Consider the following 26,876-nt stretch of genomic DNA (forward strand, 5'->3'; position numbering starts at 1 on the left):
CCATTTTCTTCAAGCTTTTCCAGAAAAGTGCTTCAATGGCTTGAGGGTGAGATGAACACTAGTAGGAAGCGAATTTACACAGTGTGGGGCTGTGTTCTCGGGAGAATTGTGCAGGAAATTGCACATGAAAGTTGAGCGTTTGATCACATTCAAATTAGACTAGTTTGCCACAATTTGAGTGCCACATGCACAAACTGCCACTGTGACATTGCCCTAAAAGTGTCCGTACAACATTCCAATTTTACTATGAAATCGAGGTGGTTGAAGTTAGATTAGGAGAACATATTAGAAAAAAATCCCCTTTTTCTACAACAGGTTGCCCCCAAAAATATGTTTTCATTTAATGTAATCTCTAAACGTATGTCGCAATTACTGTGTACAAAATGATTGTCTTAACAGTGAAATACTGTTGACAAATGGTTGGTAACTAAGTACATTGTATTTATATAACACTTTTCACAGATAGGAAACAAAGTGGATCCTATACAAAAATGACAGTATATAAACCAAAGAATCACAACATTTGAAAGTTAATGAAAAACAAAAGGCAATCATGTCGAACCACAATGGATAATCATTAAAATGCATCCAAATTTTACTCGAGTGTCTTCCCAGAAAAAAAATATTTTGAGCTGCTACAGTACAAAAGCTTAAAGTTGTTTAAAGATGTCAGCATGGAGGTAATGTATGTCCTGAGTTTGCACTTGCTTCCGTTTCTTCCTGCCACCGAACATAGAATTCTAAATTGTTTGTAGATTTGAATTTGAAAAAAAAAAAATTGAAAAAATAATAGATACATTGGTAAAATGCGTTTCCCAAGTATAATTTGCAGCTACTCGGCAGCAATTAATTCATTAACACCAATGTTTTAAGCGTTCATGGATATAATTGCCCAATGATTTCTGTATTATATAAAAAACGAACTGGCCCGATGACGTCAGGCAGTTCTGTTGGAGTTGCCCAAAACGAACTGGCCCAATGACATCAGGCAGTTCTGTTGGAGTTGCCCAAAATGAACTGGCCCAATGACATCAGGCAGTTCTGTTGGAGTTGCCCAAATTTAACTTGTTTATCCAGAACAACGTAACCTTCTTCCCCATGTGGTGGGAGTAACATCTAACCCTCAAAGCATACACAAACTCTTCTCTGGAAAAGCTCCTCGGTTTTAATGTTGTCTTTGTGATGATGTAACACGTGTCAGGGACAATAAGAAGTATTCGAAAGTTCATACCGTATATATACGGTGTAAAGAAGGAATCTGCTTATGAATAGAGAGACTGATTGTCTTCTCGCTCTCTGACCTGTCGCTGTGTGTGTGTGCTTGCGTGTGTTTGTATTGGCTGCTGTGGACAGAGGCCGAAGAACTCTACCAGAAGAGAGTCCTGACAATCACGGGGATTTGTGTGGCGCTGTTGGTGGTGGGCATCGTTTGTGTGGTTGCGTACTGTAAAACCAAGTAAGTTGTGCTTCAAAATTCACCCCAAAGTCCCTATCAGCCATGCCACGTCTTCACATACTCCGTAAAGTGTGGTAACTAACTGAGATTTGCTCAAAAAGGAAACAAAGAAAGAAGATGCACAATCATCTGAGACAGAACATGTGTCCAGAACACCCCAATCGGAACCTAGCTAACGGACCCAATCACCCAGGACCAGGGCCAGAGGAAATCCCCATGGGAGATGTGAGTTTCTAAAGAAATGTTACCGCAGTTTTAATGGTTAACCCGACCCCCTTTTGAATACTACTGAAATAATGGCTTATTTGAAGATGAAGAACTGAACATCATGCTGGATTTCATCAAAGCAGTTTGATTTATGAGACATTTGCTAATCCAGGGCGGCAGGGTATTGCAGCCGGAAAGCGTTGGCCTCACAGTTCTGAGGACCTGGGTTCGATCTCGGCCCCGCCTGCGTGGGTTTTCTCCGGGCACTCCCGTTTCCTCCCACATTCCAAAAACATGCGACATTAATTGGACACTCTAAATTGCCCCTAGGTGTGATTGCGAGTGTGCCTGTTTGTCTCCATGTGCCCTGCTATTGGCTGGCAACCAGTTAAGGGTGTACCCCGCCTCCTGCCCATTGACAGCTGGGATAGGCTCCAGCACTTCCCTTGTGAGGATAAGCAGCTAAGAAAATAGATGGATGCAAATCCAGGTTTTCACAGCCTCCGAAATGTAACGCCTGCTAAATGAGGTTTTCAAAATAAAACCTTAACACCCCAGTAGAATCTCATTTGATACGGCTTTGAAAATCCATCCATCCATCCATTCATCAATTTTAAAGAATGATTATCCTCATTAAGGTCTAAAGTGAGCTGGAATCAATCGCTAGGTTCAAATAGACAGACATTCACCCAGTTCACACCTATAAAAATTTTCCAGTCTTTAATTAATCTAACATGCAAGTTTTTGGACTGTAAGATGAAATTGGAGTACCCATGAAAATCCCCAAAATGCGTACAGTACACTCGTCACGACAACAACTTTTCAGTGGACTGAAAATGCACAATCACTGAATTTAACGTGACACCTGCTGTGTGCAACTTTTTTTTTTTTTTTGTCAAGAAAAAGATCAGGTTCACCCACATCTTTTATAATCGACCGTCTGGGTTCCCGTGCTCTGTGCTCACTGGCGCATCAAATATTACGTCGATGAAATAACGGACTACAAAGTCACACATTTCTATTGAACATTTTAAGTTCATCCTAAAATTTCATGCAAAGGATCAATATCACTAACCGTATGTGAATACTCTATTAAAAAAGAACAAAAAAATACTATCCATTGACTGGTGTGAGAATAAAAAAAGCTAAAAATCAGGCCAACAAATAAATACTGTTCATTAACTGGTTATGAAAATGACATCGTAAAATAATGCGTATAGATAAACTGCCTTTGTTTGACACAGTACATATCAAAGAACGTCCCGGCAACTGAACGCATCATACGCCCTGCGACAGAAGGATCGTTCCCTGCCAGCCACACCTCTTCCAGATCTCATAACTCTTCCACACGCGCCCATTCATCAACTCACAGGTGAGCGTGCATCAGGAGAAATAAATGCCTCCGCGTTTGCTTGACACACTTTGTGTCGTTTCAGACCCGAGGAGCGGACGTGGAGCCTGGAACATTTGGACAGTGTCCTCTCTGACTCACCGGGGATGATGTCGTCATCGGTCGGGACTAGTAAATGCAGCAGCCCCGCGTGCATGGAGGCACGGGCCCGGCGGGCTGCACACTGTGCTTACAATGACCCCCATCGGCCGACCCTCCAGTACGGGGACTCCTTTGACTCCTTGGGTGACTCTCCACACAGTGACAGGTGAGACTGAAACCCCTGTTGCTCATTTATGGAAGTCTTCAGAGACAAAGTAAAAAAAAAAAAAAAATGCATCATTTAGTCAGTTAACGGGCAAATTTACATCCTTAACTTTCTGGACTGGCAAATAACCGTAAAATAAACAATTGCATGTGTAGCATTCAAAGCGCAAGACCAAGGGTCCTTATAAGTTTAATCTTGCATTTTTGTGTGTTAAGAGTTCTTTCGCTCTATATAAGTCAACTGGGACCTGTCTACATTAAGTATGTGGACATGAATCGGGCCTCAAATTGCTATGCACAGCCTTATTACATAACCAACACCCCCTCAGAGTCTAGTAATAAATAACTTCTCGTCCTTTATGGCAGCAACTTTTAGATCAGTAAAATCAGCACTACTGCTGAAATCTCTCAGGATCACAGTGTACAGAGCTTCCTAAAGGCTCCTCACCCTGCAAAGATCCACAGAGAAGCGCCATCAGCCTTCTTCTTCTTCTGCCAAGTTGTCTCTCACATGTGTTGTGCAGGTGTTTTGGTGGAGCACAAATTAGGTACACCTGTCAATATCCAATAAAAAAGTTGTCAGCGTTCATTTAACAAGTGGTGGAGTACTCTGTGTCAAATTAGCTGAAATAAGATCCATGCATTCATCTAGTCCAGTTGTCAACCAACAGAAGGCAGGGTGCATTCTGAACTGGTTGCCAACCAATCGCAGGGCACATAGACCTGCACTCACAATCACAACTAGAGTGTCCAATTAATGTTGCATGTTTTGGGGATGTGAGAGGAAACCGGAGTGCGTGGAGAAAACCCACGGAGGCACAGGGAGAACATGCAAACGCCACAGAAGCGGGCCAGGATTTAACCAAGGTGCTTAGAACTGTGTGGCCAATGCTTTACAACGGCTCCGCCGTGGGGTTGGGCACTCCTGCCCAAGTGTTCAGTGGGTACTTACTTATCCAAATATAATCTACACTTTACTACCACCTCGATGACAGCAGCATTGTAGAAACAGTACTTTACAGAAGCAGAGTTAACATGACAAAAGCAAAAGCAAAATCAATTTAAGACCCCATCATACCCATTAAAAAATCCGCGAATGTGTTCAGATTGGCACTTGGCTTCCTCCGACCAACACATAAGAGGATGTAAAAATGCAGATATCAATAAGGGCCAGCCAGCTGGCTCTGTGCTGCGAAATTAAAATTGAATGGTTAAAGAAACAGACGCATTACCAACATAGTTCAAGTTACGCGGGCCAGCTCTACTGATTCTGAAGGCCCTGGGTAGATAAGATTGACCGTAGCGGCACTTTGAGGCTGAAATGTTATTAAAAAAAAAAAAAAAAAAAAAGAGATCCTGAAAGCAATGCAGCCTAATGGAAACACCACACAATGTAGAGACCAGACTCTTGGGAATATAATAATACATTGGTGACACGGTTGCGCAGCAGTAAAGCGTTTGCCTCGCAGTTCTGAGGACCGGTGTTCAAATCCCGGCCCTGCGTGTGTGGAATTTGCATGTTCTCCCCCTTGCCTGCGTGGGATTTCTCCGGGCACTCCGGTTTCCTCCCACATCCCAAAAACATGCAACATTAATTGGAAACTCTAAATTGCCCCTAGGTGTGTTTGTTGTCTGTCTGCATCTGCCTTGCGATTGGCTGGCAACCAGTTCAGGGTGCACCCCGCCTCCTGCCCAAAGATAGGATAGGCTCCAGCACTCCCGCAGCCCTCGTGAGGATAAGTGGCTTAGAAAACGGATGGATGGGTTGTAAGGTCAGAGCTTCTGCTAGTATTCAGGCCAGCAGAGAAGGCCTTGTTGCCCATGAAGTCTCACCAGAATCACCATTGATTAAATTCCTTGCTCTTTTTCCCTCCTGACAGATACGTGTCAGCTCTAACAACACCAGCCCGCCTCTCGCCAGTGGATTTCCATTACTCATTCCCCCCGCAGGTGCCTACCTTCCAGATCACCTCGCCCAACGCCAGCCACGCCATGTCCCTCCCGCCCGCTGTTCACAACCCGTACCCGCTGGAAGACAACCAGCCTCTGCTGCGCCACTACCAAGTGCCCCTCCACGACGCCCAGTGCCAGGAGGCCTACCGACAGCAGCGGCGCACCTACCCCAACGACAGCAGGGGAAGCCTGCCCTCCAGCCCCTACCGGCTGGCGGAAGACGAAGACTATGAGACCACCCAGGAGTATCTCTCTTCTAGGGAGCAACCAAAGAGAAGCGGGTCCGGCGCACCCGATAGCCGTCGCTGGAGGAGATCCAGACTGAACGGCCACGTGGCCCCGCGCGGATACGAGGCCTCCCGGGACTACGGCTCCCGGAGCTGCCTAACAGCAAGCGAGTCAGAGGAAGATGGCGAGAGTACGCCTTTCCTCAGTATGCAGAACATGAACGCCGAGCCCTCCACCATCTACAGACCGGTGGACAGTCGGACTCCTCACTCGTCGGCGCGGCACAGTGGGCGTGTGAACATGCAAACAAGACTCACGCACTCCCGCTCCCAACCGGACACTCCACCCCATTAGAAAATGACCATGAACCAACGAAAAGTCAATATAGTATAGACCTGCATCTATAAGAAATATTTTTATTTTATATAACTGACAGATATTCTAAACAAATGAAATATTTATTTTCATTTTAGCAAAAGTTGTCTACTAGTTAACAGCAAAGACTTTTTTATAGGGAAAACTCTATTTATATGTACGTTTTGATTTACAGCATAAAAAGATGTGCCAGTCTTTTCACAGCGTTAAAAAAAAAAGAAAAAAAAATAAGAGTAATATTGTGGTGCCTTTTTGCTGTTTGCCGATGCCAGAGGATCAGTGGAGGTTTTTGTAGCCTTTCTTATACGGATGCCTCATTTTTTATACACATTAATGTTTTTTTTGTTTTGTTTTGTTTTTCCGTCTCTGGTTGAACGTTTCCTTTCTTGTATCCCCTGAGGAGTCGCACTCCACTGGAACCCCCTTTCCATATCATGCAATATAAACCACTTGCGTCACAAAGTGTATGTTTACATCAATGTAACTCACCTGTAGAGTTTATTATTTGGGATCAGTTAGAAGGTCTGGTTCATTAATACCATGTAGATCATTTTTGCCAGCTGATTTGAGTGTGAACGTGTGCCAGTGTACTTTGGGCGCGTGCGTGCGCACGCGCGCGTCACTGCTTGCATGTGTTGTTGGAGTTGCGATGGTGGTTGACGCGGCGGCATCGCCCTGCAGATATGCCAGTGCGCATCAGAGTGACACAGAATCACTGCTTATCACGACTGTGTGCCCATACCTCCACATCACCCCTTGACCACCCCGCTCCCCTTTTGCATCAGTGAGTAGGCGCAGGTGAAGCTGCGGTAGGTTGTGTTAAGTTATGCAGGTCATTGCTTGATGTGTTTACAGCTATTCTTTACCCCATCTCAGTGTGCCCCATTAACCCCCTCCCCCAACCTTGACCTACCCTCCCACCTTTTCTGCAGGCCCCCTTCATTTTAGCCTTTCACAAACCTCACAAATACTGAGCTGCTTGGCACAGGGTGACCCCTGCCTTTAGAGGTGGCGGGCGAAACAAAAAGATTACATCTGTTTTTGCTCAACTCTGAAGACCCTCCTCTTTAAAATCCCATACTTCATCATCCTTCTGTGTCCATTCTGGTTTTTGTGGTCTCTGTTAGTGGCCACAGTGTCTCAGGATTCCCGGATAGTCTCCCCAACCCCAAATCCCTCACCCAGACTTTCATCCTATAATGCACTCATAGACTAAGCATGCACACAGTCAAATAGAAGGAAAACAAACAAGACAGCACGAGTGGAATTGCTACGAAAGGGATCATCCAATGCAAAAATATGCAAACTTTCCGTTTTGCTGTTTGATGACATCATTTTGTGAGAGGTGACCATATAATGTGTGCGTGATGCTTGAAGTGTAGAATGAAACAACACAATATACAGTCAATGCATATTTAACACAGTTATTTTTCTTCATTAAAAAAAAGCCATCTATTGAGTTTCCTGTGCAAATACTTATTTTATCACCCGACTGAGAGCGCTTCACTTTTACAGGCAGACTTCCAGTAATGACAAGTAGCATCCAAATAGTGTCTCCTCCGATAGTACTGTGTACCTACCGCTTTGTCTTATTGACAGATTTTGTCATATCAAATTCAGCCTGATGCAAGAAGTCAAAAACGTTCAAGCCCGAGAAAATGTTGAAACTTTGAGAGAAAAGCTGAAGTGTTGTCACAGTTGGTATGTTGCTATTAAGAATTAAAAAGAGACAACGATTGCTCTGCACCTCTGGTTGCTACGTGGTAATTGCACAGTGGTGTTTTTTTTTTATGGGGAATGGTCTTTGGTCACATGTCACTTGCAGGTAAATTCCGTGTCCCTGCCCCCTAAAACTCATCCAATTTAATTTCTGTGACTCTCCTAACTCTGGCAAAAACTCACCATGTTGAGGTACTCCCAGGCATGGCCTGCTACGAGTCCTCTCTTTTCATTTGATGACCCTCACGCACCTGACCTCGTACTCCCCCCAGCTTGAAACTCCTTTCCTCTGCATGTCCTTGTGGTCAAAGTTAGATGGGTGCATGGTTTAAAAAAGGAGAAAACAAAGAAACGCAGATGACAATTCTATTCCAGTCAGTGAAAATGTATTTCATTAAACATTCAGCAATAAAAATTAAGCTCCCACACCTTGACCCCCCACATGACAACCCTGGAATATGCCAGAAATAAAAGAAACAATGCGAGATTGTCATAGACTGTAAAATAAAATGGAAAAAAATGATTCCACCTGTTCATATGCGGAAAATAAATCTTTATTCATATCATATAAATGATGTAATTATTTCTGCAGAAATTTCTGCTCTGCAACTTGATTTATTTCTTCACTTTAATGCATCTTATCTTCTGGATTATATTGTGAAAATCACATTTTTGAGCTAATTGCAGTATGGTAATCAGCAGTTCATGAATGGACGCACATCTTATATTTTCACAAAAATGTATTTCATGATCCCAATAATTAATCCTGCCGAGGAATGATGACCAACACACCATAAAATATATATACTATTTACTGCAAAGGTTAAAGTTTATTTAGAAGAAATAACTATCAAGTAACTGTATACTCGATTCCTCTATTTTCTAAACAAAGACAATATCCGCCAGGACACTGAATTGCGCAAATAAGCGTGTTTTAGCGGCTAATTACGTGAGATCCATATCGTTACTCTGTACAGTACTGTATTTCAGTTTAGTTGAGCATTGGTTAAAACACAACACTAGATGGCAGTGCCAATTGCAAGAGGAGTTCGTCACACAACCTTTGTTTGGGCAGGACTCCCAGTAAAAAAAATAGTCCAATGTGATGGAATGTCCAACGATATTTATTATAACAAACCAATCTGGATGAATGTAGGGGAGGTCATTCAGTGCCTTCAATGTGGAAAAATGCTTAATTCAAATGAAAACCCATCATCACTGCAACCCTTATTTTATTTTTTTTTATTGCAATTAAAGGCAATTGGCAGTAGCCAAGTATAGCCAGTTTAAAATGTAAAAAAAAAAAAAAAAGTAACTGAGCTAACAGAAAACAATCAATTCTTTTGTATCAGCAGCTCGTACAAAAAAATCCAAAGTTATCATGACTTACTTGCTTTTATTAATATTTTAAGATTGTAGAGGTGTGCCACTCTTTTAACTTTCAGTATGTGTATAAATATGAATTCAAACGAGATTGAGACGTCGGGGCCTACTATCAGATCCAGCAAATGCCGGCCTAAGCATGATCAGAAGCAATGACCTACATATGGAATAGATTATATTATTTGTTTCATTCTAATCTGTTGGTTGAGGCAGAGTAGAAACAACCTGAATTCTAGAAAAAAAGATGTGGTAAGGTTTTAGCAGTGAACTTGAGTCGGGTCCAAGCACAGGCGGTCTAAATTAGATCATTGCTGTAATACCCAAACATGCAGACAGACGTCGCTATTCCGCTATCCTGTATCAAAATTTAGACCGGCTGTGACGTGACAATTTCAACTGGGTTAAAACATAAAACATCCAACAGCCAATTATTCATCGTCAGAAACAAGGGTTCTGCCTTGACATGGATAGTTTTTCTTTCTTTCTTTTTTTTTTTTTTAAACTTAGGTTGGTATTTACTTAACTCAACCGAGTGCTGCCATCCCTTAAAATTCAACCAAAATGGACACCAAAATAAAGACAAGCAGCAGCGGCGTCCAACAGCCACCTGACAGGTTAGTATTATCCAGGGCTGTACATGATCTCAAATTGCCGTCCTGTTTGCTTCTGGGGTTGAACAAGTTAATCCCGTACTTGTTGGACTGATGGTTCATCACATTTCTGCATATGTTCTGTATTTGTAATTGACCTAAAGGATTTAGCTGGCTAACCTTAGTTTGCCATGGAGCTCAACGACAAAGTCAAGTTCAAGAGAAGGTCAAATTAAGTTCTACTATATTGTTTAAAGTGTTGGGGTCATACTGAAATCGAGAGAACCGAGTCTCTCAAACTTTTGTTTGTTGCGAAAAAAATAAGTACTCAATGACGTCACGCAACACACACACACACACAGCGAGTGCTTTTCTTTTGTATCGCTAAAGAACTTTCTCTGGGTGATTTTAAAATTAAACATTATGAGGCCCCAGCAACGTTAAAGTCCTCAATGCTCCTGTAAAACTATGTGATTCTCCCCACCCACAATTGACCTGTCAATAACGAGCATCAGTCTCCATAATTGTGGCAGTCATACAGAAGGATTAAATAAAATCAATACCAATACAGCTGCAGAAACATGTGCTTACTCAAGTTATACAGTTAATCAGGAACATCATTTTGATGGCTTCAAACATTCTCCTTCAGGAGATTCAGTTGCGTGTCTTGCAGAACGGCTGCCTCCTTTCGTGCCGTTTTGCACAGTCTCCCAGTGCCTCTATATTAAAATGCATGAAATTATTAATTGGATGGTTGTTTTCTTTGATTTCACTGTGACAAGGTTTATTTTTTATTAATATTAATTGCCAATTTACCTGTCTTCCACGTCTTGTATTGTGTCAGGAAGCGGTGATCCAAGTGTTTCTGGGAGGAATATGGCTGCCACGCCGCTGATGACGGGAGCTCCTCCGTAGATCATACCCGGCAGCCAAGGTATGAAGTCACCACTCAGAAGCACCATCGGGGCCACCATTGCTCCGATACGAGCCATCATCGATCCCCAGCCCATTCCATTCTGACTGAGGTACAAAAGTTTTACTTTAAAGTCCTGATTATTGTGGTGATTCATCCAGAGTGTCTCACTCCTCTCATCAGTCAGCTGGGATAGGGTTACCGGTACATGAGCTCAAAACATATCATTTATAAGATATAGAGTCATCAAGGAACCTGATGTTGTAAGTTTGTGGAATATGAGAGCAAGTTAGCGTGTATCTCAACACAGGAATTAATCGTCATGTTGGAACAATTTTATATTCATTATAATAACATAATGTCATTTGAGCCGTTATGTAATAGTTGAGAATGACCTCTCGGTCTGATTATCCTGCTCAAATAGACAAATAGAAAAGTGCACAGCTGAGGTTGGGATTGTCTTAATGACCTTGGGTCCTCGGATACAAGAGCAACGACATAAACAACTCACCGAATTATGGTGGGGAAGAGCTCGCCAGAGTAAAGGAAACAGCAGCTGAAGGAAGCAGCAAGGCAGCCTTTCCCCACGACAGCAAGAGACGTACGCAGCGTCTGTTGGTCTGTGCACAAGTAGAATATCAGTCAGTTGCTAAGCTTAGTAAATATTACTCACCCTGCAATGTTACCCTGCTATTTTGCAGTTCATCATTTGCGCCCCCATCATCCATCCATCTATTTAGCCATTTATTTTCTACTGCTAATCTGTGGTTGGGTTGGTTGGCCAGTAGCTTTAGCTGGGACGCCCAGACTTCCCTCTCCCCTGCAACTTCATTCAGCACTTCCAGGGAGATCCTGTGATGCTCCCAGGCCAGATTAGAGATGTAGTCTCTCCAGCGTGTCCTGCGTCATTCCCGGGGTTTCCTGCCAGTGGGATGTGCCCGGAAAACCTCACCAGAGAGGCGTCCTTGGAGGCATCTGAATCAGATGCCCCAGCCACCTCGTCTGTTATCTCTCAATGCAGAGGAGCAGCGGGTCTACCCCAAGATCGATATGACCGAGCTTCTCACCCTGTCTCTAAGGGAGAGCCCGGAAACCCTGTGGATGCAACTCTTTTCAGTTGCTATCTTCTCATCCGTTGGGGTGAACCCCAATGTACAGATGACGGGCCAGGGGGTAATAAGTATACCCAAACCTGCTCGACGTCTCTCACTGTGGGCAACTCTAAAGTGGAAGTCCAACCTCTCTCACGTTGTCTGCTACCAGAGCGAAAGCAGTGTGTTGAGGCGAGTCCGACTATGTCTAGTCGGAACTTCTAGCTCGGGCTCCTTCCCCGCCAGACAGTTGACATTCTACGTCCGTAGAGCCAGCGTCTCTAGCCAGGGATCAGATCGCCGAGGTCCCTGCCTTCTGCCACCCCTCAGCTCACACTCCACCCGACACAATGCCCACTCCCACAAGTTCAGAACCCAGCGGAAGGGGGACATGGTCCCTCACCTGGCACTAGTTTGCCAAGGGTGACCCTACCAGACAACTGAGCTTCTAGGATCATTGGGACACACAAAGCCCTACATCACGGTGAGGTGATGACTTACAGGAGGGGCGCCTTCAATATGTTGCAGTTTTTAAAATATTTTTTACGGGCTATACAGCATTCAGACACTCCTTACAAACATTTCGGATATAGGGACATTTCCATGTCCCTTCACAAACCCAAGTTCTAACATATTTGATAACATCCCAAAATGTAGGCTTCTGGTCTGTGTGTTAAAATAGCAACTCTTTGAAGGTTTCATAATAAAAGTTTCTTTCAGCATATACCTATGCTAATTTCTGTGTGCCAATTTCTCACATTTCACAATATTAGTTGTAATTGCGAAAGCATAATTTTGTTAGATGAAGTGCATGATTTGGTTGAACATTTTGGTGTTTGAATGTCCATTGATAGAGTTTCTATACTGTTTATCCTCACTTGGATCACACAAAAAGGTGGAGCATATCCCAGCTTTGTGCAAGAGGCAGGGTACATCCCGGAATGATCACTAACTAATCAGAGGGAAGGTTGAAATCCTATTTGGAAATTTTAATTCTCTCTATCTTTTGTTATTTTTTTTTTGCATATAGTTTTTATATTGAACTTTTACTCTGAGTTACACGTCAACATCTTGAAGCAAGCATTCTTTGCCTCTCATTTGGAAAACCATGCAAATGAGAGTAGAAAAATAGCTTTTGAAAAAGAGTTTTGATGAGGTTGAATATTCTTATATGTGTGAGGGATCAAACTATATTTTTATTTTGGTCTCTAGTGCAGATTTTCTCAGCCTGTAGTAGAATCTGGAATTTGTATATTAGGGATCAGTGTAATTCCATAATTCAGCGTTTTTGTTGGTAACCAGCAGAGGGCGGACTTAATTCATCAAGCAAATCTGAAAGCAAACAAGAAAACTGTCTAGTTCAAGAAAATTGTTATTGCATGCATTATTATGGTGTGATCATGAAATTTATCACCCACAATCACTGAAGAATGACAACAATAACACGTATGGAAAAAGAACAATTACAATGAGAGGAAAATGTGAATTAGAATTTCTTAAATTTCTGTTTAAATTGGTCATAAAATATAAATACAAATCACAAGAATAAACTGCTTGCTTAAACTAATACTATACAAACATTAAAATGTTTTTCTTCCACAACTTCTTGTTTTATCTGTCCATAAAATATTTTGGCTGGCGTGCTGTGGAATATCCAAGTGCTCTTAGGCAGACTTCAAATATTTTTTTTTCACTTTCACTTCCTCCTTGGTGTTCACTTATGAATGCCATTTTTGTTTGTTTTATACACAGTGGATTTGTCAACAGAGATGGTGTCGTTTCTGTACGTCTTTAGCTGACACTGTAAATATATTTTTTACACCTCATTTATAATGCTACATTGTGCTCCTGCAGTCATCTTTACCAGACAGCCACTCTGTGGAAACTGTGCTGAACTTCCTCCATTTATTGACAATTTGTCTACCGGTGGAGTGATCAACATCAAGACTTTGAGATACATTTCCCTTATTAATTAGCTTTTTTCAGCTTAATAAAAGTTCAAAAAGCTTTTTATATAAAGTCCTGACTTAAACCTGATTGTGATCCTGTGACATGACCTCGAGAGTGCCGTTCAGACAAGACATAGCAGAAATCCTGCTGATCCACTTACTTTTTCCTCTCTGTCGTGAGAACTTTTACATTGTTTTGAATATAAATACAAAAACATTTGTGTTGTATTACAGCAAACTGTTTATTCTTGTAGTTTAGAGAAACCTCAGACTACATTTTATGACCAATATATTCAGAAATTTAAGATGTTGCAATGAGATGACATACGTTTTACCCCGTCACTTTGGGATGAACATTTTTCTTTTTCCTGTTTTATTAAATGCCCTATGAGGTGTTGACCATAAAATAATGCTACAAAAAATAATCTAAAAGTAAATGTGAATGATGTATCCTCGGCATGTGTGGTATTACGTCATACCATAAGGTACCATCAGGTTGATCAGTACGGTGAGTCCCGCAATGATAAGTGCACCAACTTGGGATGGACGGCGTCCGATAAAACTCATTGTCAAAGTTACGATGACCTTGGCGGGAATGTCCACTGCTGCAAAGATGACTTGGATTAAGTAGAAGTCCACTCCAAACTTCTGGAGGTCCATAGCTAGCCCATAGTACGCAAAGCTTGTTGATAACCTGTGGTAGAAAATTGGTAAAATTGGAATTTTTGACTTCATGGATCTGGAATGTGTTACCATTGAATGTGGAGTCATTTGAAATGCTTGCATGTGAGGGTTTGCCCACCAGACAGCACTCAGGCAGATTGTCATCGTCCTCATTGTGGGAGTGCGAAACAGATCCAAGACAGTGTGGGAGCCTTGTGAGCATGATATCTCATTCTTCATGTACTCTTGCACCATCTGAACGCAAAGGGAAAATCATCCTCACTCAAATTCAGTTTCTGTTGTCAACACAAGACAATGGCGCCGTAAAGGGCCTGAACATTTTCACCAACTTTGATGTCAATTTTATCTCCTTCCTCATGGCGTCCATTGATTTTTGCAACACTTTTAAGATTCTTGATGGCTCGGTCAAAGTTTCGTCTCAGGACCAACCATCTTGAAGATTCATGAAACCACCTGTATGAGTAAGCGTTTGTTTACAGTCCAAGTAGTACGTTCACATCAATAGCCAAAACAACATTTACATCTTTAGCCAAACCTGTACAAGTCCAACAGATCTTCTTCTTTTCCTTTCGGCTTGTCCCGTTAGGGGTCGCCACAGCGTGTCATCTTTTGCCATCTTAGCCTATCTCCTGCATCTTCCTCTCTAACCCCAACTGCCCTCATGTCTTCCCTCACCACATCCATAAACCTTCTCTTTGGTCTTCCTTCCTCTCGCTCTTTTGCCTGGGAGCTCCATCCTCAGCATCCTTCTACCAATATACTCACTCTCTCTCCTCTGAACATGTCCAAACCATCGAAGTCTGCTCTCTCGAACCTTGTCAGCAAAACATCCAGCTTTGGCTGTCCCTCTAATGAGCTCATTTGTAATCCTATCCAACCTGGTCACTCCGAGCGAGAACCTCAACATCTTTATTTCTGCCACCTCCAGTTCAGCTTCCTGTTGTTTCCTCAGTGCCACCGTCTCTAATCCGTACATCATGGCCGGCCTCACCACTGTTTTGTAAACTTTGCCCTTCATCCTAGCAGACACTCTTCTGTCACATAACACACCAAACACCTTCCGCCAGCTGTTCCAACCTACTTGGACCCGTTTCTTCACTTCCTTACCACACTCACCATTGCTCTGGATTGTTGACCCTAAATATTTGAAGTCCTCCACCCTCGCTATCTCTTCTCCCTGTAGCCTCACTCTTCCCCCTCTACTTTTCTCATTCACGCACATATATTCTGTTTTACTTCGGCTAATCTTCATTCCTCTCCTTTCCAGTGCATGTCTCCATCTTTCTAATTGTTCCTCTGCATGCTCCCTGCTTTCACTGCATATGACAATATCATCTGCGAACATCATGGTCCAAGGGGATTCCAGTCTAACCTCATCTGTCAGCCTATCCATTACCACTGCAAACAGGAAGAGCTGATCCCTGATGCAGTCCCACCTCCACCTTAAATTCCTCTGTCACACCTAAGGCACACCTCACCATTGTTTTGCTGCCATCATACATGTCCTGTACTATTTTAACATACTTCTCTGCCACATCAGACTTACGCATGCAGTACCACAGTTCCTCTCTTGGTTGCTTCCATACCTCTACTGGTATGTCATCAGGACCAACTGCCTTTCCATTTTTCATCCTTTGTAGTGCCTTTCTGACTTCCCCTTAGTAATCATTTCCACTTCCTGGTCCTTCACTCTTGCCTCTTCAACTCTTCCTTCTCTCTCATTTTCTTCATTCATCAACTTCTCAAAGTATTCTTTCCATCTATTTAGCACACTACTGGCACCAGTCAACACATTTCCATCTCTTTCCTTAATCACCCTAACCTGCTGCACATCCTTCCCATCTCTATCCCTCTGTCTGGCCAACCTGTAGAGATCCTTTTCTCCTTCTTTCGTGTCCAACCTGGTGTACATGTCTTCATATGCCTCTTGTTTAGCCTTTGCCACCTCTACCTTTGCCCTACATCGCATCTCGATGTACTCCTTTCGCCTCTCCTCAGTCCTCTCAGTATCCCACTTCTTCGCTAATCTCTTTCCTTGTGTGACTCCCTGTATTTTGGGGTTCCACCACCAAGTCTCCTTCTCCCCTTTCCTACCAGATGCACACCAAGTACTCTCCTGCCTGTCTCTCTGATCACCTTGGCTGTCGTCGTCCAGTCTTCCGGGAGCTTCGGTTGTCCATCGAGAGCTTGTCTCACCTCTTTCCGGAAGGCCGCACAACATTCTTCCTTTCTCAGCTTCCACCACATGGTTCTCTGCTCTACCTTTGTCTTCTTAATCTTCCTACCCACCACAAGAGTCATCCTACATACTACCATCCTATGCTGTCGAGCTACACTCTCCCCTACCACTATTTTACAGTCAGTAACCTCCTTCAGATTACATCGTCTGCACAAAATATAATCTACCAGCTTGCTTCTACCTCCGCTCTTGTAGGTCACTATATGTTCCTCCCTCTTCTGGAAATAAGTGTTCACTACAGCCATCTCCATCCTTTTTGCAAGTCCAACAGATGAGCTATGTTAAAAATTCTGCCTATAGAAAGATAAATATTCTCATTTTTGATTGTCTGATTGATTGTCACAGTGAGTATTAATATGTGGTTTGAGTATAAATAGAGGGCAGTTGAATGAAACAGATGATAGATAAAAATGAGTGCTAATTAAATTTAAATAATTAAATATTTTTTATTTGTCAAAATGTGATAAGGAAGGTTTTTTTTTTTTTTTAAACCTACATGTATTTCAAGACTTTTTTTCCATACTGCATTTGTTTCAAACAACTAAGCATGTATCACAAGCCGTTCGTAAAAGAGGCGGTTATACAATTCACTTCGCATACTTTTACTGTGGCTTCAACTTTTTTTAATCAAGTACATTTAAAAGTTCAGTTGTTAAATTTTTAAAAACAATACATTTGCATTTATTATTTTAGAACATCAAACTTATTTTGTTCATATTTTTATTTAACATGTATGCAAGTTTTTTTTTTTTTTTAAATCCTCATTTAAGTAAGGCCAAAAAACGTTGTAGTTCTGACTTACGCTAGCTGACCCTTGTGAACACATGCATACATACACAACGATATGGCAACAAGTGGCATGAGAAACAAGGCTTAAACACACAACACAATCGGGGAGCAGAAGCAAGTGGCACAAGGCCACGCCACAGCTCGCTGTAGAGACTGTTAAACATTCGACTTAACTATCTGCTTCTGCGGCAGCGCTCGCCCGCCGCATGCGGGGCACCTCGTGAATTGCTTGGCCGTGGAGAACCACGCCCCTGACATTTATTACGTAGTGTACAAATGTTAGGGTCGGTCGGGAAATTGGAACCACAAGCTTCTTTTTGTTTTTGGACACAGAATTGTTTTGTTTTCCTAAATTGGAGTATTGTTAATGTTCAAACTGTAATATATAATTGGAAAAATATACACTTTTTTTGTAAACTCCTGCCTCATTTTTGACAAAGACTTTGAACTAATATGCTAATGTATTTTTAGTTTGAACTTTGTCATTCTCGTAGTAATTGGAATCAAGTATTTTTGAGGTGGTACTTGGTTTGTGCTCCAGCAAAAGCCAAGTTTGAGAACCATTGCTTTTAGCAGTAAGATAGTGGATACTGAAAAGCACCTCTGATGGTTGCAGTCAAGTTTTGGTCTCCATTTTATCTCAATTGCTTTCAATGGCTATTTATAAATAATCCAATGAATCGGATATAATTAATTGACTTAACACTTATTGTGTTCGTAACCACTCATTATGAAGAATGTTGCAGATTTTGTGGTGAGGTAAGGAATCTGCCACGGCTAATTTATGAATTGATGAGGGGTTTTATCCATCCATCCATCCATCTACCGCTTTTCCGGCTCAAGTCACTGGGGCAGTAGCTTTAGCAGATACCCAGACTTCCCTTTCCCCAGACAATTCATCCAGCTCTTCCGGAGGTATCCCAATGCGTTCCCAGGCCAGCCGAGAGACATAGTCCCTCTCTCCAGCTTGTCCTGGGTCGTTCCCGGGGTCTCTTTCCAGTGGGACGTGCCTTGAACTCCTTACCAGGTAGGCGTCCGGGAGGCATCCAGATCAGATGCCCCAGTCAGCTCATCTGGTTCTTATAAATGCAAAGGAGTTGCAGATCGACACTGACCCCCTCCTGGATGACCGAGTTTCTCACTATCTTTAAGGGAGTACCGGGACACCCTGCGGAGAAACTCATTTGTGCCGCTTGGGATCTAGGATCTTGTTCTTTCAGTCACAACCACCAGCTCGTGACCATAGGATAGGGTAGGAACGTACATTGACTGTTAAATTGAGAGCTTCGCCTTTCAACTTAGCTCCCTCTTTAACACAACGGACTGATACAAAATCCGCATCACTTCAGACGGTACACCGATCCGCCTGTTGCTCACCACCTCCATTCTTCCCTCACTTGTGAACCCCAAGATACTTGAACTCCTTATTTTGGGGTGGGATGTCATCCTGACCCAGAGAGGGCACGTCACCCTTTTCTGACTGAGGTCCATGGTCTGAAATTTGGAGGTGCTGATTCTCATCGCAGCTGCTTCACTCTCTGCTGTGAACTGCTCCAGTGAGCGTTAGAGATCACAGGTTGATGAAACCAGCAGAACCACATCATCTGCAGAGATGCAATGATGAAGCCACCAAACTAGTTAACATCTACACTTTGGCTGCACACCAAAATTCTGTCCATAAAACTTATGAACAAAATTAGTGACAAAGGGCAGCCCTGGCAGAGTACAGCTCTCACCAGAAATGATTCCGACTTATGGCCGGCAATGTGGACCACACTCTGACACCTGTCGTACTGGGACCGAACAGTCAATATCAGAGGTTCAGTACCTGATACTCCCGAAGAATCCCCCATCCCCACAGAAATCCCTAAAGTCACACACCTTATCCAAGTCCACAAAAGACATGTAGACTGGTTGGGCGAAGTCCCATGCACCCGTGAGGATCCTGCCGAGGCTGTAGAGCTGGTCCACTGTTCCATAGCTAGTAAGAAAACAACATTGCTCTCCCTGAATCTGATATTGATTTCCCAACGAATACGCCCCTAAATATACCTTACAAGGGAGGCTGAGGAGTGTGATCCCCGTAGTTGGAACACATTTTCTGTCCCCCTTCTTAAAAAGGGGGACCACCACCCCAGTCAGCCAATCCAGAGGCACTGTCCCCAATGTCCATGTGATGTTGCAGAAGTGTGTCAACCAGGACAGCCTCACAACATTCCGAGCTTTTCGGAACTCCGGGCAAATGTCATCCACCCCTGGAGCCCTGCCCCTGAAGAGCTTTTTGACCACCTTGGTGACCTCAGCCCCAGAGAAGAGAACAGCCTGCCATAGAGAACCCAGACTCTTCTTCCTCATGGGAAAATGTGTTGGTGGAATTGAGGAGAGCTTTGATGAATTTTCCCCACCAACTCACAATTTACTGAGTTGAGGTCAGCAGTGGCCCATCCTCACTATACACATTGTTGACATTGCACTGCTTCCCCCTCTTGAGACGCTGGATGGTGCACCAGAATTTCCTCAAAGCACTCTTGAACTTGTTCTCCATGGCCTCACTGAACTTCTCCCATGCCCGGGCTTTTGCCTCCGCGACCACCGAAGGTGCATTCCGCTTGGCGAGACGGTACCTATAAGCTGCCTTGGGAGTCCCACAGGTCAGAAATGCCTGAAGGACTACTTCTTAAACTTGACATCAACCCTCACTGTTGGTGTCCACCAACAAACAACAGTCAGTACCTGCTGCCCCACCCAAAGTCGGAGGGAGGCTACCCTCTCATCCAACGGGGTGAACGTCAATGTACAGGTGATGAGCTAGGGGGCAATAAGTATACCCACATATACTCGGCACCTCTCACCATGGGCAACTCCAGTGTGGATCAGAGTCCAATCCTACTCAAGAAGAATGGTACCAGACCCCAAATGGTGCGTAGAGGCAAGTCCGACTACTTTATCTTGTCTGAAGGTCTCGAACTCATGCCCCAGCTTGGGCTTTGTCCTTGCCAGAGAGATGGCTTTCCATGTCCATGTGAGCTAGTTTCTGTAGTCGTAGATTGGATCTAAGGTCCCCAGCTCACATTGCACCCAACTCCTATGCCCCCTCTCACAGTTGGTGAGCCCATGACAAGGGGGACCCATGTTACCCTTTCGGGCTGTGTCCGGCCGAGCCCTATGGGTGCAGGCCCGGCCACCAGGCGTGCGCCCCGTTGACCTTCACACGGGGAAGGGAAACCTGAATCCATTATTTCTACTCGTGATAGGGCTTTATGGACCCGTACTTTGGCTGGTTCCTCACCTACAACCACTTTGCCATGGGTGACCCTACCAGGGCAGTGGTGCCCCAGACAACTGATCCTCGGATCATCGGGACACGCAAGTTCCTCCACCACAAAAAGGTGAGGGCTCGAAGAGGGGGAGTTTTTATCTTTCGATTTAAATTCTAACAATATAGGTAAAAAACTAAAATAACCATATTTTTTTCTCATCATATGTACATCAAATGTTATCTCAATTTTGAACATCTCACCATGAAAAGATGAAGAAGACATAAAAGGGTGAAGAGACGGCAAAGGTCAACCATCTCCAATCCCGAACGTAATAAGCAATAGCTGTCTGGATCAACTGTCCCACCGTGTAACAGTAACCTGACAGAGTTCCCACTCCAGTCCGCCCACGCGTTGGAATCCACTCCACAACTGTTTGAGAGAGAAAATACAACATAGTGTTGTGTGAGATGCAGCATGTTCCTATAAACAAATTTTTTTCCCCAGTCAAGCTGAATTGCTTACTGAGAGAGAGCGTATTGAGGATCACGCCTGACACAGCCATTCCGCAACCAAATCGGCAAAGGCAGAACACTGAGAAGGATGTGGAGAAAGCAGCACAGCTCCCAGCCACTGCCATCAGCAGGTGAGAAATGATCAAAAGCCTGCATCGCCCAAACCTGAAAACATTGAGAGAATCAGTGTAGGACACTATGTACAAAAAAAAAAACCTTTGTCATATAAATTTAATTTTCACTTGAATGAATGTATTCTAGTCCAACAAATTAGTAAATTTAAAAGATTGTGTTATAATGTGAAGATTCATGTTTACTTGTCTGCAAGACTTCCCAAGACAATGGATCCCGCAACAACACCTCCCATGTAGACTGTTTGGCCCATTTGTTTAAAAGATCGTAGATCACACACCAAATCCCACTGAACACACAAATTTGAACTTTTTAAACAACATTGCTGAGACTACAAATATAACCTGTATGAGAAAAGTAGCCTTACCTCTGCTATGATTGTGGTGGTCATCCCAGTCAAATTATAGGCCCATCCGTCTAAGCATCCTTGGAGGCTTACATTGACATCCTGTTCTTCTTGTTTCAAAGTGCCATTTTTGTCCAGGAGGTGCCACTGTGGAATAACGTAGCGTCTGCAGCTCTGATGCTTGCCGGTTTGGTCTAAAGGCACCGTGACTGTCAGGATATCTCTCTGGCTAAACTGCGTCTGAGAGATGTTTGGGTCTGCCCTACAATAGTGAGGAGGTACAGCGGCCACAAAATTCTGCAGCAGGTTGTGACTGGCTATCATGAGCATTGGAACACAGAGCAGGGTCACATGCAGGACCTGGAAGCGGCCTGTGCTGCCCACCTGCTCCAAAAGGTCACCAAATGCCATTTTTTTTTTTCAAAATTCCCACAAGCAGGTTAGTGGCACGAGGAGTTAAGTTACAAAAACATTCCTGATGTTGTGCTAGGAGAGATGAACATCACCCTCAGCACCTGTGAACAGTGGAAAATAAGGGTCGGTTATTATGTTGCATTACTACAGTGGTTGCCAAACATTTTTTGCAGCCCCCCCTTTTGGAGATTAAATTATTTTCAGGGCGATCAATTCTTTTGTGGATTGTGTGTTTTGGTAGTAAAATTACTCCATCTGCTGGGTCTAACTTAATTATGAAAAGTGTCCATGGTAGCCCCTTAACACCGTGCTCCCCAGTTTGAAAACCATTGCATTACAGGGTTTTAAGGGTACTGTTTTTTTTCTTCTCTTTTTTTCTTGGGGGTGGATGCATCTTAAAAGTTTCAAATAAAATCCATATACTGCATGCACAACATGTCATATCACACGAGGCTTAATCTCAGTTGGTTCTCAAAGGATTTTTTTCTTCTTTCTTTCTTTTTTTCTACCACAGAGACAGTGGTATGACAACTGTTGAGTTTGGAGTGAAAGTTAAAAGTGACATGGAAAGTAATATGGGATTTTCAGTTAAAAAGAAACATTTTGGAGGGGGAAGCAGTGTACCATCAACACTGTGTATAGTGAGGATGGGACTCTGCTGACCTCAACTCGGGATATGAGTTGACATGGGACATGAGTGGGAAGAATACTTTGAAGATCTCAACATGCCTTCCAATGAAAAAATAGAGTCAATGTTCTCTGAGCTGGGCTGGTGGTTAAAAAGCTCCTCGGTGGCATGACATTCATCCGGAGTTCCTAAAGGCTCTGGATGTTGTGGGGCTGTCCAGGATGACAGGCCTCTGCAACATTGTGTGTCTCCTGATTGGCAGACTGGCGTGGTGGTCCCCGCTTTTAAGAACTGGGACCGGAGGATGTGTTCCAACTACACAGAGATCCAACTCTTCAGCCTCCCCTGTAAGGTCCATTCAGGGGTGCTGGAGAGGAGGATCAATCGAGAAATCGAATCTCAGATTCAGGAAAAGCAATGTGGTTTTCGTCCTAGTCATGTTACAGTGGACAAGCTCTACATCTTCGGCAGGGTCTTCGAGGGTGAATGGGAGTTCGCCCAACCGGTCTACATATGTTTTGTGGACTTGGAGAATGCGTTCAACCGTTTCGCTTGGGAAGTCCTGTGGGGAGTTCTTCAGGAATATGGGGTATCGAAACCTCAGATACAGGCTGTTCGGTCACTGTACGACCGGTGTCAGAATTTACTCTGCGGTAAGTCAGACTCGTTTCGGGTGAGGGTTGGACTCAGGCAGGGCTGACCTTTGTCACTGTTTCTTTTCAGAACTTTTATGGACAGAATTCGTAGTCGCAGCGGAGGCATAGAGGGGATCTGGTTTGGTGGCCTCAGTATTGCATTTCTGATTTTTTGCAGATGTGGTTCTGTTGTCTTTATCAAGCAGTGATGTCCAACTCTCACTGGAGTGCTTCGTCGCAAAGTGTGAACTGGCTGTGATGAGAACCAGCACCTCAAAATCTGAGACAATGGTCCTCAGTTGGTTCAAGGGTGGTGTACCTTCTCCAGGTCGGGGATGAGATCCTACCCCAAATGGAGTAGTTCAAGTGTCTTGGGTTTTGCTCACAAGTGAGGGAAGAACATGATGAGAAATTGACCCCTCCGTACAGGGCACTTAACCACGCCTCCTGAAGTCACGACACGCCACGTGCGCTGACGTAAGACAAACAGTAAAAATGGCAAATACAATACAATACATTCTGAACTGAGACAGACTCCATGCTTCTGATTTCATTCAAATCAATGATATATTATAGATTCTAAATACAATACATTCTTAACTGAGAGAGACGCCATGCTTCTGATTTCATTCAATCATTCACACGTAGCAATGTTATGCTAGCGGAGAACGTCTCATTCATTTATACGAGACGTGTATTAAAAATCAAATTTAGGGGATATCTTCATGCAAACACAGTCTGGTTAAGATTCTGGCCGCGAACCAGCAAGAAATCAACACGTTTGTGCAGTCCGATCATCGCTAAATATCGCTCAACAAAGAATAAGTGTGTCAATCGTTCACATGTAGCAATGTTATGCTAGCGGAGAACGTCTCATTCATTTATACGAGACGTGTGTTAAAAATTAAATTTAGGGCATATCTTCGTGCAAACGCAGTCTGGTTAAGATTCTGGCCGCGAGCCAGCAAGAAATCAATACGTTTGTGCAGTCCGATCATCGCTAAATATCGGTCAACAAAGAATAAGTGTGTCAATCGTTCACACGCAGCAGTGTTGTGCTAGCGAAGAACTTCAAATTCATTTATACGAGACATGTATTAAAAATCAAATTTAGGGCATATCTTCGTGCAAACACAGTCTGGTTAAGCTTCTGGCCGCGAGCCAGCAAGAAATCAATATGTTTGTGCAGTCCGATAATCGCTAAATATCGCTCAACAAAGAATAAGTGTGTCAATCGTTCACACGCGGTAGTGTTATGCTAGCGAAGAACTTCGAATTCATTTATACGAGACATGTATTGAAAATCAAATATAGGGCATACCTTCGTGCAAACATACGTGTTCCGGTTGATATTAGATGGATTTAGTTGATGATGCGGTCTTCCACAAAGTTTGATCCATCGAAGGCATTTTTCGTACTGGGTCTTCGGTTTTGGAAAGGGTACGAATCGAACTTCACCAACTAGCCTTTCAGGATACCTGTCGTCACTATTACAAAGTCCGTGACTCCACCTCTTAACCATATTTTTTGTTAAATAACCCAAATACGCGATAAAACGCTAACTAAACCTATACTGGACCATGCAATGTTGTCCGAGAAAATGGCGGGAGCAAAAACGGGCTTTGGTTTATGCAGATCTCTGGCCTCTGATTGGTCAGTGACGTGGATTGCGCAATATCCACGGAGGGGTCAATTAACTGCAGTGTCTGCAGTGATGCTGACTTTGGATCGATCTGTTGTGGTAAAGAGAGAGCTAAGCCAAAAGGTGAAGCTCTCAATTTACTGGTCGAAATGCTTTAAAAAAAAGGACAACAAAATGTAAAGGAAGTAATTAAAGTTGCAGCTGCATATTAATGCAAATCTGTTCTCAAATTCCAGTGCTTTACCTGAATTTTAGATTATTTAAGTGCTATTAATCCATCCAAATGAGGTATTAGCAGTCCACTCATTCCATGTGGATCTTGAATGTAGAGTCGTTGCTGTATAAGATCAAAGTCTGGTCAGGCAGGAGAGCAAAAGTTGGCAGACACATCCGTTTGACTCATTTTTCAATCCACGCTGCTTGCAAGTTATTAAATGTTCAGAATCGGAAAATGCCTCATTTGTATTTGTTTTTTTGTCATTGTTTCTACCAAAGAGGCAAGAGCATTTTACATAAATCTAATCCAAATTTCTTTGACACTATATAATCATTAACATTAGTAAAGAGGACTTTTGGAAAAGAAGATAACAGTTCTAATTGTCAAATAGTGTAATTACGGCAAAATCCGAAGGTTTTGTATGACAAATATGTAATGTAATAATAATGTCATTTTGCTATTGTTAAAACACCAACCTAAACCTCTGCCTTTTTGTCCTACTGAATAGTTTTGAGGAATGTGTGCACTTGTGTAATGACCAGCATGAGGTGTCAGCCTGAATGAAGCTCCAGGTGCACTGCATTTAAAAAAAAAAAAAAAAAAATATGTTGATTCAGCTGTGACAGTTGTGGTAGTTTGGAGCACTGCATTGTGTGACAGTTAATGTTATTAAAGCTGCATTTATGCACAATGCTCAAGCATGCACTTTTGACAGTCAAACGTCGTCAAATTTCATACGCCCTTGAAATCTGCAAAGTGTTATGTGCTATTTTAATTTAGGCTTCTATTATAGAGTTCATATAAATTTGGACTTTAAGCTTGTAAAATCAGTTGCGTCACAAAGAAGAGATGTATTCCATTTTATTGCAGTGGTCAAGCATGACTCCCACCGCATTGAGAGTAGTAACGCATTTATTTTCCTTATATGCCTTGCACCTCCCTCTGTTACTAGTTACAAATACTGTAAACACAAGTAAGCTCATTTAACTTTGACCTCCAGTCCACAACATAAGCCAAGAACAAAATACACAATTTTTGATAAAACTGTGACAGTCCAAAAGTCTGAAACTTGTGAAGGAGGTGATAATGAAAATTTTCGGCATTTAAGACACTGCAGAGCAATGACAGCAAAGCCAACCTCCAATGTGGATGTGAAATTCTGAATTTACTTGTCTACTTTATAATATAAAAACAGAATTACACACTGAAAAGCATGCTGTCTTTCCCAAGATATATTTAAAAATAGATCAATCAAAATAGATACTATGCATATTGTTATTAAATAAATACAAGATGTTATTACCTTTTCCAATGGAGTACACATATCCCAATTATTTACAGACCGTTCCCACAATTGTGTAATGACTACACGTTCAAATTTACAAAACACGTGCAGTCAAAACACATGCTCGGAGGAGGTGTGGTTTTTCTGGGAAGCATTTTTTTTCTGTGATCTTTGGCTATGCATGACCAAGTATAAAGTGTCCTGTCCAAACTGAGTCGAATCGTTCCAAGACCTGCCTTTTGAATGATCCTGGTATGAATTTTAGTCCAATATGCCTTTCTATATTAACTTCAACATCTAGTGTAAATGATTGCATCGGGAAGACATATACTATAGTCGCCAGAATGCTATTGTAAATTGGAAAGTTCATTCATTGTATCACATTAACTATGTAAATGGTCTGGATCGGTGAAAAAAAATATATTTTTTACACCAAAAAGACCGTAAACAGCATTGATCACAGGCAACTCTTCAAGCTGCGATCTAACAACTTGCTACACACTTAAAATGACTTCAATCAGACAGCATGCATTTTTTTATGAGCCTCATTTAATTCAATTTATTCCATCAGC

General features: G+C 42.7%; 2 protein-coding genes across 6 annotated transcripts in view; one reads left to right on the forward strand and one right to left on the reverse strand.

Annotated features, from left to right (window-relative positions):
• Nucleotides 1-26,876, forward strand: part of nrg2a (neuregulin 2a) — an 85,467-nt gene that overhangs the window by 52,121 nt on the left and 6,470 nt on the right. Inside the window, exons 7-13 of the mRNA XM_061804455.1 lie at nt 1,354-1,456; nt 1,558-1,681; nt 2,908-3,035; nt 3,100-3,321; nt 5,201-9,592; nt 10,413-10,593; nt 20,998-21,136. Coding sequence (XP_061660439.1) covers nt 1,354-1,456; nt 1,558-1,681; nt 2,908-3,035; nt 3,100-3,321; nt 5,201-5,855 — 1,232 coding nt within the window. The 3' untranslated portion in view covers nt 5,856-9,592; nt 10,413-10,593; nt 20,998-21,136. The remainder of the gene's footprint in view (nt 1-1,353; nt 1,457-1,557; nt 1,682-2,907; nt 3,036-3,099; nt 3,322-5,200; nt 9,593-10,412; nt 10,594-20,997; nt 21,137-26,876) is intronic.
• On the reverse strand, nt 9,592-26,463 carry LOC133492313 (solute carrier family 22 member 6-like). Of its 5 annotated transcripts, none has more exons than XM_061804457.1 (12): nt 26,323-26,416; nt 25,047-25,139; nt 21,505-21,998; nt 21,323-21,426; nt 21,016-21,170; nt 20,754-20,922; nt 14,535-14,658; nt 14,324-14,439; nt 14,001-14,215; nt 10,993-11,101; nt 10,385-10,588; nt 9,592-10,287 (listed from the first exon to the last, which is right to left on the reverse strand). In XM_061804457.1, exons 3-12 carry the CDS (start codon nt 21,892-21,894, stop codon nt 10,200-10,202), a joined length of 1,674 nt encoding a protein of 557 aa, XP_061660441.1. In that variant the 5' UTR covers nt 21,895-21,998; nt 25,047-25,139; nt 26,323-26,416; the 3' UTR covers nt 9,592-10,199. The 5 variants fall into 5 exon arrangements, with proteins under 5 accessions (XP_061660441.1, XP_061660442.1, XP_061660443.1 ...); XM_061804458.1 differs by having other exon boundaries at nt 24,482-25,139; XM_061804459.1 differs by lacking the exon at nt 25,047-25,139 and having other exon boundaries at nt 26,323-26,463.

The sequence above is a fragment of the Syngnathoides biaculeatus genome, chromosome 18, assembly GCF_019802595.1.
Source record: "Syngnathoides biaculeatus isolate LvHL_M chromosome 18, ASM1980259v1, whole genome shotgun sequence".
NCBI classification, from domain to species: Eukaryota; Metazoa; Chordata; class Actinopteri; order Syngnathiformes; family Syngnathidae; genus Syngnathoides; species Syngnathoides biaculeatus.